Raw genomic sequence first — 17,692 nt, 5'->3', positions numbered from 1 at the left:
TTAGATGACTGCAGCTCTGGCCGGGGTCTTGATTGCTATTTCATGACAGATACCGAGCCAGAACCACCCAATGAAGTCAGTACCAGATTCCTGACCCACTGTGACTATGGGAGATAATAATGCTTATGTTTTAAGCTGCTAAGTTTTGTGGTATTTTGTTACACTGCAATAGATAATGAATATAGCACACATGCCTGGAGCTGTACACAAATCTCAAGAGTACAGCTTAAGGCATTCTCCCTAACCATATATCTGTGCAACTACTACCTAGGTCAAGATATGAATATTTCCAGCACCTACCGGCTCCTTTGACTTCTCCTAATCAAACCTCTTCCTCAGAAGTAACCATTATTTGACCTATATTCCTACAAGTTAGTTTTGCAAGTTCTTGAACTTCAGATCAATGGAATCATACAGAATATTCTCTTTTGTGTCCGCTTTTATTCACTCAATATTCTCTGTGTGATTCACCCATATGAGTGTACACAGCAATAGTTCATTCTTTTTCACTGCTGTGTAGTATTTCACAATGCAAACCACCACCCTGTTTTCTTTTCTTCATAGCAGTTGTCACCATCTGAGTTTCCTGGCCTACCTCCCTTCTAGAATATGAGCTCTGAGAATGAGACCGCTCTTTACCTGTCTTGCTCTCTGTTGTGTCTTTAATATCTAGAACAATGTCCTCCATACAGCAGGTGGTTAATGAATATTTATTGAATGAATAAACTGAATTCCTTCATCAGACTCTCTTCTATCTTGTAAACCTCAGAGGGAGGCATCAAGGGGTTGCCCAGTTTTCAGGCAAAGGAGAAAGCTCAGGTTGCTCAACCATCTTGGTCACTCTACACTGATTGTGTTTGGCAACATGTGGGCAGATCCTGATCTGATTTGACAATTTATCCCCATATGCCTGTGGGAATGTTTAGGTAGTGATACTAGTAACAATGTTTAAGTGGTGATACTAATAACAAAGACACACGCAGCGCATATAGTGCCTGTTGTGATGAGCTCATGGGAACAAAATGTTTTCCCCAATGGGACCTGTAGCCAGCCTGCCTTAACCGAGGAGAAAATACAGATGTTAGAAGCAGCAGGAGTCCCTTGTTACCGTTACTGTCTCTGTTTTGCAGACCAGTACTCTAGCAGCCATTGTTTTGCAATGTTAAGAGAAATAGATGGAATTATTTTCATAATCTATTTTAACTTAAGATATCCAAATTATTTTTGTTTCAACATGTAATCAATACAAAAAAATCATTAAGGAGATATTATACATGTTTTAATACTAAGTCTTTAAAAGACAGTGTTTATTTTGCAATACACACTTCACACCAGGCACATTTCAAGGTGCTCATGAGCCACAGCTGCCTCGCAGCTGCTGAACTAGACAGCACAGCCCCAGGTGCTACTGCCTAGCAGCTCAGACGCAACACTTCATAAAGGCAGCCTAGGCTTACTCAAGACTGATGATTACGGCTTATTTAAAGGAACGCTTACTATGTGCCAGAAACTAATTAACTCAATTCTTTATTCCAGCAACCTGAATGGGGAGGAGCTACTATTCTACTTATTCAATTGGTGAGGAAACTGAGGCTTAGAGAGGTCAGTTAGCTTCCCTAAGTTCACTCAGCTCCTAAATGGCAGAGCTGGGATTTGAATCCAGGGAGTTGGACTGCAAAGCCCACCCTCTTAACCGCTACACTGGCTACCCCATAGCAATTCCTGGTGCCTCATGGGGTAATCGTGCCACATCTACAGGTGGGTAAGCTGAGGCTAGGAGAGACCCAGGGCCTCCTCGTGATGGCACAGACGCCCAGGCGCAATGCTGAAGCCTGAGCTCAGGCTGTGGGTCTTTAAGCCCAGAGCTCGCTCCCCACTGGCCTGGGCTCTTGTCTCTACTGAGTCCCCAGGAAGGGGAGAGGGAGGGACAGGTTCACATGGGAACGGCCCTCCATGGCTATACAGCTGCACAGTCTCCAGGGCCTCAAGGAGCCACAAATCACATTTTGAAGTCACACAGGCCGTCACTTTTGCGTCACCAGAAGGAAGGTGCTGCTGTGACTGGCATGGGAATATTTTCCTTGGGGGCAGTAAGGGCAGTGGGTGGCAGGACTCAGGAAGCCGTGTGTCTTGTAGGGAAAAACATTAAATCTTGAAGCCTTAACAGGCGTGATATTCCAAAAGCAGCATATATGCTGGAATTTGAATTTTGACTTTTAATTCATTTGTTCATTCATCCAATCACAAATATTCACTAAATCCCCCTTTCGAGCCTGGAACCCTGCCACAGCGACCAACCCTAAGATGGTTCCTGCTCTCACTGAGACAACAGACTAGGGGAGAAGCTGCTGGGAAATGCACCTGTAATTACGCTATGCCTTAAGAGCTTGGGACAGACTTGCAGTGTGAGGGAGGAATCAGGTGGCTGGTCGGAGAAGGCTTTTCTGAAGAGATGGCATTTCAGCTGAGATGTGGAATAGGCCAGGAAGAACATGAGGAGAAGAGGGTGGGTAACCTAGACAGAGGGAATGGGATGTAAAAAGGCTCTGAGTCAGGAAAGAGCTTGACTGAGGCTCCACGCAGTGCCACGAGGTGATATAGCAGAAAGAGGCGCCCTTGTGAGTTGGGCCAGATGGGCAGCTAGAATTTCCAGTCAAGCTCTTCAACCCCGCCTGGCCTGCCCCCAGTTTTACAACAGTATTTATCTCCTTCACCCATCCTGCCCACCCAGTCCTGGCTCCACACTGACCCTGCTCCTCTTCAGCTTGCCCAACCTGTTGAATGTGGGCTCTGAAGGCAGCTCGCCTGGGTTCAACATCTGGCTCCACTGTTTACTAGCTGCGCGACCTGGCTAAAGTCACTTCCCCTCTCTGAGCTTCCTCCCGTGTTGACAAATACAATCAGTCCCGCTTCTGAAGTTCCAGCTTTGAGAAACATAGGCCATGGCTCTTTTACAAGGGCAACCCCGGCAGAGGCAAGATGGCATGAGCCCCCGTCCAGGAAGGAAGGATCCTCTCGCTGCTTCTGCTGAGTGGCCTGGTTGCACCACCCACGCATCACTGTGGCATACCAGCTTTCCCCATCATTTGCCCACTGGGCTGATATGAAAACCCTGTCTTCAGAATCACAAGTGAATCATTATCCCTTGCTGTGTTCCCACATGGTTTAATTTCATTGTAAAAAATACAGCACTTAATGAATTCTCCACCACAGTCTTTAAACAAACCCTGGCAAAGCAAGTCATTTTCTCATCTGAAAATTGTTCAAGGTTTCCTATTTTGCAAAAACAATTTTGCCCTCCTTTATCCAGAGGCTGGAAACTCTTCCAGGGAGCTCTACGGGTCTTTGGCTTCCCCTTGGGCCTCAGCTGCCTCACCTGCAAAATGTGGACAATAACAGGACCCCTGAGGGCATAGTGCGACTTAACAATAATACTCAGCATAACTGAGGCCTGTAGGGTGCCACACACTGTTCCAAGCTCTACGTGCCACTTCATTTCATGCTTTCTAGAGCCTGAAAGGAAGCTTCTATTGCCATCTTCATTGTAAATACGAGGAAACTGAGGCTCAGAGAGGGAAGTAACTTTCCCAAGGTCACACAGCTAGTAAGCAGCAGAGCCAGATTTTGAACCCAGGCAAGCTAGTTTCAGAGCCCACATTCAACAGCTGGGGCAAGCTGAAGGAAAGCAGGATCAATGTGGAGCCAGGATTGCGTGCAGTGGGGTGGGGGCGGGGGGTGAGTGGAGGAGATAAATACTGTGGCAAAAGTAGGGGCAGGCCAGGCGGGGTTGGAGTTGACTGTAGAGTCCAACAGGGCAGGGACTCTCCACTCTGCCATCACACATCCACGAGGTAAGTGCTCGGTAAATACATGTGAGAATCATGACTTCAACCAATATTGGCGCAGTGCTACATGACAAGACAGAGCAAATGTTTAAATCAAAAGTCAGAGCGTGGTACACCTCTGCTCAAAACCCAGTGACTCTACATGACACCAGGAAGGAGAATCTGTGCACGATCACAGGCCCCACTCCAGGATCTAAGGTCTCGCCCCCGCTGGCTCACTCCCTTCCAGGCACACTCACTTCCTCCAACCTGCCGGGGCTTCCTCTGCCCCAGGGCCTTTGAACTCCACTCTCTCTAGGCTCCCCACGACTCACACACCCCTCCCATCAGTGTCTTTTCTTGGGCCTGGCTCTTTCTGGGAAACACTGGGAAATTGTTTCTTCATTCAGGTTTCTTCAAATGCCACCTGTGTCTGAGCTACAGAAACAAGCCCCAGCCCTCCTGTGTTGTGCTCCATCCCTGATTCTGCTTCTGTTCTCCTTTGTTGCATGTAAGACGCTGTCTAATCCATGTATCTGCTTGCTTACTGTCTGTGTCCCCCGCCCAGGAGAAGGTCGGCTCCATGAGGGCTGGGGTTTTAGCTTGGTTCCCTCTGCTGCCTCCTCAGAGCCTAGAATAGTGCGTGGCACACAGTAGGTCATCAACAGATATTTGCAGAAGGAAGAAGAGAAGGATGGGAGGGAGGGAAGAGGGGTGGAGGGAGAGAAGAGGCAGAGAAACCGAAGTCTGACCACCTCAAGGTTTGTTTTTACGATTTTTATTTTAAGTTGAGAGAGACTTGATCCTAATTACGTGCAGAGGAGAAGAGGCAGGTGAGAGAGAGTGGAAGAAAAGGCATAAAGGAGATGGAACGAGAAGGAAACATGGGGGCAGAGCCAGGTGAAGGGGTCACTCCTGCTCCGGGGCTCCCTCACTTGCCTGAACACAGCCCTAGGATGCTACCAACTCTTGAGTGAAGAAAGAAACATAAAAAACCCATCTGCAGTGGTTATGAAGAGGCTGCCTGTCTTAATAGAGACATTTTTGGCTACTTGGCTCCTGTGGGAAAACATGAAACTCAAAGTGTGGCCTCAGAATCTTCTGGACCCAACCTCGTGAAGGAAGCCCGGCTGTGGGCTGCCCACTAAATGGTGCCCACCGAGCAAAGGCTAGGATGGGAAATTCCCCTGGAAGGTGAGCAAGGGCAGGACAGGTGAGGCCTTCCATCCCCGTCTGCCTGTATTATGAGGGCTCTCACCTCATGATTCTGAATCAACCCTTCCTGGAGAGCCTTGGCTGCATGTCCCGCAGCTGACTGCATCTTCCTGTGAAAGTGCCAGCCCTGGCAGGCATGCAGTCGGAAGCATTACCTTGTCTTGTTGAGAGACCACACACAACATGAGACACATGGCTCTGAACAGGCGGTACTCAATCAAGGCTGGTGACCCTTGAGACAGCCTGGGTTTCCTTTCTAGGGTCTGAGAATAACCTCAGCCTGGGTCTGTCTGTCTGTCCATCCGCCTGGTTACTCTGTCCCACTCTATCCATATATCAATGACTTAGATAAGAAGATTCTTCTAAACAGCTCTGCCAGTTAATATTCTCATTCAAAATATGCTCTTTGAACTTGCGTACTTTCAGGATCTTGTGATTAATTGCCTTTGCTACAAATTCTTGGAAACAAGCTCTTGCCTAGGGCCAAATGGGTATTCCTTCGAGTTTTGTCTGGTATGATTGGAGGTCTTTGCCCTTTAACTATCGGGACATTTTCCTCCCTGGCCTATTGCACCCCAACCCAGACTCCTCACCCCCATGGCCCAGGAAGGAGTGGTTGAAACTTTCCTGATTCCCACCACAGGGCTGAAATTGCCCACGTTAACCCAGCTTTGGCCTTGTCATCAACATCATTGGCTAAGTACCTACTACGTGCTAGGTATTACAGCTGTTAATATATTTAATCCCATTTAAGTAATTACCTTATTTAATGCCTTGTTGATTCGCATTTCTATTTGTACATAGGTAAACAGAGGCTTAGAGAAGTTAAATAACTTCACCAAGGTCACAAAAATTGGTTTCTGTTCTACTGACTCTACCAAGGGGCTAATGGCTAATTCTTGGATCCATGGGGCTGGAAGAGTGCTGCAGGATTCAGTGTAAGCTGAGATGTGGGAAGAGAGGTGCTGGAGGCAGGAAGGGGATTTCTAAATTGAGGAAGGGGATTTAAATCTTGTGGAGACTGCACCCTGATCACTAAGTGTGTGGCTGTGCAGAAATAAGACACTTTCCCGGAGGATCTCAAAGCATACCTCTCACTCCATATGTTGGGGCTGAGTATCACAAACTGTAATCATCTGGCAACTAGACAAAAGAAGGATTAAGAAACAAGCAGAAGGTCAAGGTCAGAGCCTGAGGCCTGGGAAGGCTCCAGGCCCTGCTGGGTGGCTGCGTGATGCAGGGCTGTCAGAATGACACAGCATTGCTTGCTGTGGACTTGATTTGCTGTGAGTCACCTCACAGACCACTCAGACACTGTGGTGGTAACTCCAGTCTCTGCTAATATCTTGGAAGTGTTATGAGGTTTAGGGGAAATTCTACTGAGTGTTACATTTTAAGTTCTTGTCAGGAAAGCATTAAAAGGCCCAGTAATTTTCATTCATTATTCTAATAGCTCATTGTTAACATCATTATTGATTCGCCCACATTGTCTCTGTTACTCTCTGGTGGTCTAGCTCACTGTGGCCCACAACTCTCTCATCTCTGCTATCCCTAAGAGCTCCTGTTTATGCTTCATATCCTCTTTTACATCCTGTTAGGCCTGGAGGTAGCCCAGTACCACTCTGGCTGTATACCCCACTCCACCCCGATCTTGCACCACCCACATCTGTGACCTTGGGAAGATCCCTGCCCTCCTGTCTTAGTTCAGGCTACTATAACAGAGACCTGGCCCCTTAAACAACAACATTTGCTTCTCCTAGGTCTAGAGGCTGGAAGTCTGAGGTCAGGGAGCTGGCATGGCTGGGTTCTTGGTGAGGGCTCTCGTCTTAGGTCACAGCTGCCTTCCTGCTATATCCTCACAAGAAAGAGAAAGGGAGCTCTGGTGGCTTCATCTCCTCATAAGGGCACTGATTCCATCTTGCGGCTCCACCCTGTAACCTCACCTAAACCTAATCGCCCCCGCCCAAAGACCCCACCTCCTAATACCATCACATTGGGAATTAAGGCTTCAACATATACATTTTGGGAGGATGCAAATATTCAGTCATAGCATGTCTGTGGGCCTCAGTTTCCTCACCTGTAAAAAGGGGATCCCTGATGCCCCTTGGCTCCCTGCCCTGCTCACGCTACTGCTTCTAGAGCCTTAAAGAGGGTAAGGGGGTTAGCACACTTTGTCTTCCACAGGCTGGAAGTCCACCCTCTCTTTCCCTGGTGGGGGCTTCAGGCTGCGACTGTTTCCTTGGATGGGAGCAGCTCCCATTAGACGTATGTATGCAGGGAGGCCCATGGAGAAAGTGGGATGGGGGACTGGCCTCCAGGGATGCATCAGAACATAGGGAAAGTAAAATCAGCTTTTGAAGTGCTGTAAAAACATTGCTTTTTTATTAGGTCTTTCATAGCTTTGGGTATAAACCATTCTGCAAAGCAAATACAGTTACTATAATTAAGCACACGAACGCACTCCCACTTAGGAGGAGAGAGGTCCCCGTGTGTGGTGGTCGCACAGGAAGCTTGAATGTTTATGTCTCCTGTTTGCTAAACAGACCTGAGGAAGAGTGGCAATGATTACTCAGTAACTTACAGGTGCCAGGGGTCCTGAGAGCATATGTGATGATTTTATTTCTTGTAAAATCAGGGGGTCTGGGGTAAACTTAGAAACAGACCAGCATTCACCTGTAGAGTTTGCCAACCTCAGCCCATTTGAGCCTCGCAGACCTCAGTGAGCCTGAGGGATGGGAATTCAGCCCATTTCACAGATAAGGAGCCAGAGGCTAGGTGAGTCCACCTACTAAGTCAGGTGAGTGCTAGAGTCGAAACTCAAAACCTCCTCTGGAGATCTTCAATGTCTCTTGGTCCCCTCCCTCCCCTCCACGGTGCCCTCTCTCCCTCCCCAGACCCATTGAGAGCTCAAAAAGGCACATACCAGGATGTCCAGGCAGGCGGCCTTCAGCAGGGTAATTTGGTCTGCGATGGTCAAGCCAGTGAAACCAGGCAGACGTTTAGCAAACTCCACGATCTTAATAATGCACTTGGTGGCCAGTTCACTGAATTTGTCCCAGAGGCCCAGGTCCAGACGGACTCGATGGTCAGCACTGGAATTCTAGGAGAGAGAGAAAATGTCATCAGATACAGTTTCCGGGAAGGTCTATAGGAGGGGAGAAATTCAATGTGTTTCCAATTAGAGGGGGTGACATGTCAGCCTTCAGCAGGCAGGTTGTTGGTGGGACAGCTACATTTTTTTTAGCCTGGATTCATCCTTTTTTTGTGTGTGTGAGACGGAGTCTCGCTCTGTCACCCAGGCTGGAGTGCAGTAGCACGATCTTAGCTCACTGCAACCTCCACCTCCCGGGTTCAAACGATTCTCCTGCCTCAGCCTCCCAAGTAGCTGGGATTACAGGCATGTGCCACCATGCCCAGCTAACCTTTTGTATTTTTAGTAGAGCCAGGGTTTCACCGTGTTAGCCAGGATGGTCTCGATCTCCTGACCTCATGATTCACCCGCCTCGGCCTCCCAAAGTGCTGGGATTACAGGCATGAGCCACTGTGTCCGGCCGGATTCATCCTTTTAAAACACTTAAAATCTTATGCATGTACCACTGGATAATCAAGTAACAGAGGAGAGGAAGTATCTCTGTATGCAGTTATCCAGCTAACAAACAAGAAAGGAATGAGGAGTCACCATTTTCTAACTCTGATGAATGAATGGCTCTAAGCATTGACCATCAGTACTTGTTAATCTCTTAAAAACACGCCACCTGTCATGCTGATGTCCTGATGGAAAAACACACCACCACCTACGAAATATTCTGGCCAGAAATCAAACTTGAATCTGACTGAGACTCTAGATAACCTCAGGAAATCCAGGGACATGGTAAACTACACAAAGTGGGTACAGCTATCAACATCCAGAATGCCAGAAAATCCACAAAACCAATGAACTGGTTTCTTCAATAAGAACATTGCAAGAGAGAAAAACAAGTGGAGAGAGAAATCTATAGATTGAAAGCAGCTCAACCCAAATGCTCATTAACTGATGGGTGGATAAATAAATTGTGATTACAACTTTGCAATGAAAATGCTAGGTAGCGTTAATAAGGAAGGAAACTGTAATACATGCTACAACATGGATAAACCTTGGAAGCATGCTAAACCAAAGAAGGCAGACATAAAACGCCCATACACAAAACGATTCCATTTATATGACGTTCTGGAAAAGGCAAAACTATAGTGATTGAGAACAGTTCATTGGTTTTCCAGGAGCGGGAAGGCAGGTGGGGACTGACCACAGGTGCACAAGGAAACTCTCTGGAGCAATGGAAATATTCTACATCTTGACTGGAGTCAGGTTATGTGACTGTATACTTTTATCACACTCATCAAACTATACCTTTAAAAAAGATAAAAATTACATTATGTAAATTATACTGCAATAAACCTAAGATACTGAGAAAACTGACAACCAATTGCATGGTGTAAACCTTATCTAAATTTTAATTCAAAAAATAAACTGTAAAGAGATGGTGATATATATGAGAAAACCAGAAATATGAGCTATTAGGTGTTAGAGATCATTTTATTTTAGGATGGTAATAATGGCACTGATGCTTTACTTTCGTTTGCAGAAGCTTCTTTCATTTAGAATACATATTAAGATATTTACAGATAAAATGATGAGATATTTGTAATTTACTATCCAACAAAAGGCTGACGTTTGGTTCTCTGACAAATGTAAACAGCTCAGGAGAGGTACTGCATTTCTCAAACTGATATCTTTAGTTCCCCACCTCAGTTAAAATCAGTCTACAGGAAGTGAATAAAACTAGCTCTTGCTTTGAACGTCTGCATGGAAAGCCAGAAAGAAGAGTTTGCACGAGGTGCCAGACACTGTAAAAACGATGGTGGTCAACTTTGCCTTCCACGACATTCCTTGTGGAGAGTAGACATGCATCCTCCAGATTTATTTTATTCCTTCCTCAAGGACCTTGGTGGTATACAGTACACTTGGGGGAACATGAGATCAAGATGTGTGGCCATTTGGGCCGTAATTAAATTTAATAGGCAGTTTATCCGGTTCGTAGGAAGATGACACGGAAGAGAGGGACGGAGAGTCAAGCTTATGGAGGGAAATCATTTTACAATAGAGTATCCATCTGGAAAAAAAGACATTGCCCCGACCCAGCAAGTGTGAACGAAATCTTCATCAACATTGGATGAGGTAACTTTATCACGTGCCAGGGCTGAGAGAGAGGAGCCTGTCGTACCTTCTATTAAAAATAATGCACAGCCGTCTTAACGGCATGTAAATCTAACTCACTATTATGCAAACTGAAGGGAAGAGGCAGTTAATAAAACACAAAATAACCTGGTGTTTTATTATACTGGCTGCTGGATTCATAGGCATGAGGCTTCAAATGGCTTATATATTATCTTCCAGCTGCGGCAAATGGAGAGCCCTGGCCTGCTTGGGTTGGTAATGAAGGCGGCTGTGGGGAGCACCAGGGAAGCGTGGATTTTCAGCAGCATTTCTGAGTGTGCAGGGAGGAAAACCAACAAAGAAGGAGAGGCAGAAAGTGGGGTGGTGAGGAGTGACCCTTGCTGTGAGTATGAGGCAGGCTGATGAGGAAAACAGCCAAGCCAGAAGGGCAAGGGGCTCTCCTCCATCTGCTGCCAACTGAGAGTCTGGCCAGGGCTTCCAGAGGACGTCCCCTCTTTGGCAGGGGCTACAGGAGCTGCAGCGCCTCCCCAGGATGCCGCGTGGTGGCCCATATGGAGGGTGGCGCCCATGGCCCCCCAGGGCCATCTTAAGCAGAAGAAAAGCCCACCCCTACTATGAAATCCAATTAAATGGCAAGTTTTGCCACGCAAATGGATCGCTTTCTTCTGCTGGTTTGGTTCTCTGCTGCAACGGGCTGCCTTCCTGGACTGGCAGGACTTTCAGAACAAGACCCATAAAGGAAAGTGGAATCACCAGCATCTTTAAATCCCACTGGAGGCAGCTCCTGGGTATTACAGTGGTTTGTTCAAGCGTTCTGGCTTTTTTTTCAAAGTTAAGAAGGAAATGTAAATTTTCATTAAAGAAATAAAGAATTAAAATTCTGTGGCAATGTTGGGTATATCCATGGAAGTGCCTCCTTCTTCCTTAGGCCTGAAATCCTTCCACCATCCTGGAGACCGATGTCCTTTCAAGTTCAATTTGCAGACCATCCCTGTCACCCACATTCAATTCCTGCATTTTGTATGTTTTTGCATGTAACCACCCCTTTTTCTAGGGCTTGCCTCGTGCCAGGCACTGTTCTACATGCTTAACGATCACTGACTCTCTTTACTTTTCACAGCGCCCCCATGCGGTAGGCACCATTATGGTCCCCATTTGGCTGATGAGGAAGCGAAGGCCCACAGAAGTGCAATCATTTGTGCAAGATCCCGCGGGCGAACTGGAGGGTGTGGGATTCACCTACACAGTTGGGTTGGGGTGTTTAGGCTTCCCACCACTGCACCACGTCACCCCCTCCCTACTGGTTCCTCACATATTTCTACTTTCTGGTTAGAACTTCCTGACTCCTAAAGCCTGTGGTTGCATCTGTGATCTCCCTCCTTATTGGAATCTCTGGATGCTTCCATCAGGTGGCTACAAGAGCTCCAGCACAGCTATGAAGAGAATGTTATGTGCCAGCCAACATCTCTTTGTGGTCAATACACACATTATCTAGGCACTATGACAGCATGGCTTCGGGAACGTCTGCCCCCAACAGAAGAGAACAGAGGAGAAGGCCCCCAACATGCCTGCAGCATTTTCCTTAGGACCAGATGCCTCCAACAGGTGGGGAGAAGGCAGCTTGGCAGCCACCCTGTAGCTCTGGGTAGACAGGAGGGCGTCATCTTAAAGGCATGGTGCAGTCTGTGGGTAGAGAGGGCTTCGAGCAAAGGGCAATGGGAGAGGGCAGGTAGGGAGGGTCTCTAGAATCCTTCGAGTATTTCCTAGCAGCCTGGCTAAAAGCAAGAGTGATGCCGCAGGATTCCCCTGGAGGTCACGTTTCAGGCGTGCTCCTGGACCACCATCATCTAAGATTCCTGAGCTGGGACATGACCTTGGAAAGGACCATCTATCCATCTGCAGCCCCTTCACTCCTGGGGTTCAGAGATCTGGGGCCTTGGTCGAGTGCAGGGGTGGGGTGGTGGGTATAGTCCAAGGCCCTAGAGGATGTCCAAGAAATGCTAGAATTCTGGAGTGGTCCCAGCTGCTGGAAGGGGCCACGAATGCCTTCTGGAGCTGCAGGGCATATCTGAGAAAGATCAAAAGCCCTGCCCTGTGTCCCTGCCGAAGCCTTCCAGCCAGACACAGCAGCTAGCGGACACCTTCTTCGAACTGCTTTTTCTCATGACTAGAAACTTCCCTTGGCTCCCTAGGGCTAATGTTCACACACCTTATCCCAGCACCCAAAGCCCCTAGGAAGCTAGCCCTGACCTAGCTCCTCAAACTTAGCTCTGCCTCCCTCCCACCCAGCCCCATCCCTGTGAAACCCTGTGCCGTGTTCATGCTATTGCTTTTGCTGGGAACGTCTTTCCCTTATTCCATCACTGAGGAAGAATGTGGGTACTTAGCACAGTGCCTACAGAACATTTTTCTTCAAAAGATCAGGACTTATGTGTGCTGCCAGAGGTTTCTAAATACTCACAACACTTGTGACAAAATTTGATCTCCAGCTAGACTTTGCAGAGAGCGGCAAGCATGGAAAGGTAACATCCATGCACTCCAGTTCTGCACTCACTAGGTGTTACTGTTTGTTACGGGTTAAACTGTGTTCCTCAAAAAGATGTGTTGAAATCCTAGCCCGAGTATGTCAGAATGTGACGCTATTTGAAAATAGTGTCTTTATAGGGGTAATCAAGTTAAAATGAGGTAATTAGGGTAGGCCCTAATCCAGTATGACTGGTGCCCTTATAAAAAAAAAAGTGGAAATCTGGACAGAGGTTGACATGCATAGAGAGAAGACGATGTGAAGAAACACAGGGAGAAGATGACCATGAGAAGACGGAGGATTGGTGTCATGCAACTACAAGCACTGCCTTCCACGCCAGAAGCTACAAGAGGCAAGAAAGGGCTCTCTCCCAGAGCTGTCAGAGACAGCGTGGCCATGCACACACCTTGATTTTGGACTTCTAGCCTCCAGAAATGTGATCAAATAATGTTTTCTCAAGCCAAATAATGTTGTCTCAAGCCACCCAGTTTGTATTATTTTGTTCCAGCAGCCCTAGGAAACTAACACAGTAGGTATGCAGTCATTGTTTGTTGCAACATGAAAGAATGGTCTAGGTCAGGGGTCCCCAAGCCCTGGGTCGTGGATGGGTACTGGTCGGTGTCCTGCTAGGAACTGGGCCGCACGGCAGGAGGTGAGTGGCCAGGAGCGAGCATTATCGCCAGAACTCCACCTCCTTCAGATCAGCGGCGGCATTACATTCTCATAGGAACATGAACCCTACTGCAAAGTGCGCATGCGAGGGATCTAAGTTGCCCTTTATGAGTTTCATCCTGAAACTATCCCCAAGCCCAGCATCTATGGAAAAATTCTCTTCCATGAAACTGGTCCCTGGTGCCAAGAAGGTTGGGGACCGCTGCTGGGTGATACTGGCAGCACAGGTGTGTTTACTAGCAAGAAACTGAGGCTCACTAACAACTGGCTCAAAGTCAGACAGCTGTGAGGTGACAGTGGGGACTGGAACTCGGGTTTCGTGGCCCCCACTAACCTTCTATCCCTCCTGATGCATCTCTCCTGGCAGCCCGAGCTCCCCGAGTTCCAGGTTCTGCTCCTCTGGTTGATCGCAAATGTTAGTTTCCAAAAAGCGCACCGAGTCCACCCATGACAAGTGCTCAAAACAGCCTTCCTTTTCTATGGTATGTCTCCTGGAAAGTCTTTCATGGTTAATAATTCTGTTTGTGGTCATTTTTCTGAGCAGGTTAAGGGCTTCTTAAATCTTCATAGTTCATATTCACAAGCCCCTCGGAGGACAGCTTACCTCCCGCCAGGCCCCACGTGGTGATGAGCGGCCAGCACACGGCAGAGCAGTGGGAGGCAGGGAGCAGAGGCGGCCCGGAGCAGACAGCACGAGCTGGGGGTGGGGGCTACACCACCTGGAAATCTGTCCCACTGTCACACCCACGCTAGTTTACAGAACCTGGGCATGTGGCTAGAAAAAATGACAAGACATTTATGATGGGAGGGAGAGGAGGAGAGCTGCACATTCGGCACGCCTCCCCTGTGCCGGAAACTGTGCAAGGCGCTCCATATATTTTTCTCATGGAACCCTCCAGGCAGGAGGTGGATGTTTTTAAAACTCCCATTATACAGATGAAGGAGCTGAGGCGCAAATGATGATGTAACTTTCCAAAGTCACATGACTCCTAAGTAGCAGGGGTAAGAGTTGAGCTTGAATTTATGAGGCCCTAAAGCCCAAATGATACTCACTAGGGTTCACCCTAAGGAAGCGGAGAACACGTCCTCAGAGCGAGGATGTTACCTCTGGTTCAGTCCTGATTCTATTTTGGAAAGCTCATCTATAAATAGCTTCTCTCCTGCTTTCCACCTTTCCACAGGGAATCCACCCTCTCTCCTTTTATGGCGGCGGAGGGTCATTGGGTAGAAACCTTCCCAGGGATACTAGCTCTGAAGATTGTGGGTGAGTGCCCTGCCCTGGCCTGAGGTGGGGGTGGTGGGGATATGTTTCTGCCTCTTCCAGCCATTCCTGCGGTCTCCTGGGACCCAACCATTTGTCCCAAATCTACCCTAATTAGGGAAGAAAAAGGAACTACTCTTTCAAAGATCTGTAGATGCGCAGTTGGCTGCCTTTCTTATTCCTCTCTGCCCACTAATTCCAAAGGCATCTGACAGGGATGCCACTCTGGTGAAGATGACAGGAAGTTTCCTGCCGTGGAAGCAACTGCCTGTCTAAAAAAAGCTCTTTTTAAAAATGCTCAACTCGGAACTAAGAGCTTGCAGAGAATGTGTTATGGCTGCTGTTATTTATTTATACCACCGACTTCCAGAAAGGATTTTAAGTGGCTCACAATAAAAACACAGCTAGATCTGGGGAGAGATAGTACAAATGAAGAGCACGGTCAGCTGCGAGACTGGCTCAGAGCGCCCTCCACCCCGCGGTGGGCAGCAGGCCTCTGGAAGGATGCCCAGTAGTGAAGGGCCACGCTGTAGAGATAAAACCATGTTTCTGTTTTTCTGCCTGACTGGGAGGTACAAGAAGTCTCCACAATGTGTTTAGGAGGGTGGGCCCCAGTTGAGGACTGGGGGTGACTCACCCCCATATTGGGGTGGATAGGAAAGGGCCCTGGAGGCCTGCAGGGAAGCCTCTCTCTCTTAGGCCAGAAGCCGAGGCTGAGACTAGAATTGGAATGCACGATAGTTTATGTGGGAGGAGATCCCAGGAAGCACTGGAAGAACAGAGTGGGCAGGGAAGGAAGGCGGCCAGCGGAGATCATCACTGTGGGCAGTCAGAGCTCCATCTAGTTGGGAAACTCTGGGACATGGTTTAGAGGATACCTAAGAGTATCCTGCCCAACGAATAAGGAAGCTGGGGGGTTTATCTCTCCAGGTTCTACTCATCAGTGGTGAGGGACCGCTCGCAGGAGTGCCAATGCCTCACATGTGAGCCATCCTGTAGGAATCCCGGTCACACCAGGGCGCATGTTCCAGGAGGGGCAAATGCCGTATGTTGTGTTTGTCCTGCCCTCCTCCAGGTTAGAGTGGGAGCTGTTTCACCTGATTACTAGGTGAGTCAGGGTCTGGGGATTGACTTGGCTATGCTAAGATACCACCTGGAGGAGGCGGAGGGGGCCCCTGATGTAGCAGTTACTGGCCCTAGGTATTGCCATATAAAGTCGCTCACCTCATGACCTGGATCAAAAATCTCCTCTTTCAGGAAGATCTCCCCACTCTCATCTCTTTTCCTCTGACTTTCTTGGAGCTACAAGATTTATTCCTGGGTCACAGCTCTCTCCTCCTAGCTAGATGCCGCCAATGGCCCCAGCTTCCATTCTCCCTTTTTGGCAACCCTCTCAAGGGATTCTGTGTATAGTATAGTGGTTAAAAGAGCTGCCCTGGAGTCAGACTGTTTAGGTTCAAGTCTCACCTCTGAGCACTTGTTGACTAAGAGACAAGGGGAAAGTTATCTAGCCTTTCTGTACCTGGCTTTTGCATCTGTAATATGAGGGCAACGAAACCCAATTCACAGAGTCCTCATAAGGAATAAAAGAATTAGTATACTTACAGTACTTAGCATGGTCCCTAGTACATAGTAAATGCTCAATAAATATTAGATGTAATAATGATTACAATGATAATAATAAAGATTTTTGACCACAACCATCAATTACTGTTCATTATTTACAGACTCAAGTGGCACTCAAGACTCTGCCAGGCTTTTCCCATTCTCACTTCCCACTTGCTCTCAACTCAACACAGTCCACCATTGCACAGCACCTGTTTTCTCTCATCTTCTCTTTTCGTCCCTTCCCACTGTGCCAGCCTGAGTTCCCTCATTTCTTAGGTCAAGACGCCCTCACCTTGATACACAGCTCAATACAGGGCCTGAAATGCCACTGAATGGTTGGCAATTAGTAAGTATTTCTAAAAGAAATAAATGGCATACTTTCAGGTATTGGTTATTCATCATGTTACTTTTCTGTATTGTCAGATGCACCCAGCATGGGGGCCAGGTCTCTGGAGGGTCAGTTTATATCCAGTAGGAGGTGCATGTCTGGATAATGTTTCTGCCACTCCACTGCTGGGTAGATATTTTTGGGTTCCATCACAGCAGCTTTTCATAAATTGTCTCATTTCATCCTCCCAACTATTTCACATTATTCCCATTTAGAGATGGGAAAACTGAGGCTGAGAGACATTAGGTAATTTGTTCACTGTCATGGGGCTGATGGTGGCTGAGCAGGACTTGAAGTACATTCGTGTGGTTCCAGGCCTCTGTTCTGGATACATGGGGTCACATTCCACTTTCTCTCCCAGGTGAAAATGAAAGCTCCCTTACAGTGTCCAGTCTTGTCCTGGCCTGTGTCCCTGCTCTGGGATGGGACAGTGTTCCCCAAACTCAGTGAAGACTGGTTGAGGTTAAGCCGAGCCTCTCCCTCGGCCTGGCAGACATGCCAATGTTTCTCCTGGCTGACACCAATGGGCGAGGTGGACCCCAGAGTGCCACCCTGGGTGTTGCTTCTCAAAGCCCGGCTCATTTGCTCTTCAGAGTCTGGTCTGCAGACCAGCAGCATAAGCAGCCTGGCAGCTTGTTAGAAATGCCCCTAGGCCATGCCTGCTGCACCAGAACCTGCATTGTAACAAGTTCACCAGGTGCTTCAGATGCACGCTGAGTTTTGAGAAGTACTGCTCAAGGTTCTACCTCTGCTTCCAGGTGAGCCAAAGTCTCTGAGCTTAGCCAGGAGACTTGTCTGTTTAAGGTGGGTGCCAGCCCTTCAGAAGCTGGTGCCACCCAACTGTGTAGTCTCATCTTCATCTGAGAAGCCACCTAGGTGTGTGCTGGCCCGTTTCCACGGGCGCCCCTCTGGGCCTGGTCACCATTATTGTGTTACAGATACCACCAACATCCTAGCGCACTACACCCTCTGCTCATCAAGAACT

The 17,692-nt window shown here is 47.9% G+C and overlaps 1 protein-coding gene across 4 annotated transcripts in view; it reads right to left on the bottom strand.

The window, feature by feature from the left end:
- Nucleotides 1-17,692, bottom strand: part of RARB (retinoic acid receptor beta) — a 769,998-nt gene that overhangs the window by 9,241 nt on the left and 743,065 nt on the right. For all 4 annotated transcript variants that reach the window (XM_034955988.2, XM_034955989.3, XM_003826156.7 and 1 more), the window contains one exon: nt 7,963-8,139. In XM_034955988.2, coding sequence (XP_034811879.1) covers nt 7,963-8,139 — 177 coding nt within the window. The remainder of the gene's footprint in view (nt 1-7,962; nt 8,140-17,692) is intronic.

The sequence above is a fragment of the Pan paniscus genome, chromosome 2 (assembly GCF_029289425.2).
Source record: "Pan paniscus chromosome 2, NHGRI_mPanPan1-v2.0_pri, whole genome shotgun sequence".
Taxonomy (NCBI): Eukaryota; Metazoa; Chordata; class Mammalia; order Primates; family Hominidae; genus Pan; species Pan paniscus.
The sequence above is the reverse complement of the archived record's forward strand: the minus strand, read 5'-3'. Positions and strand labels throughout refer to the sequence as shown.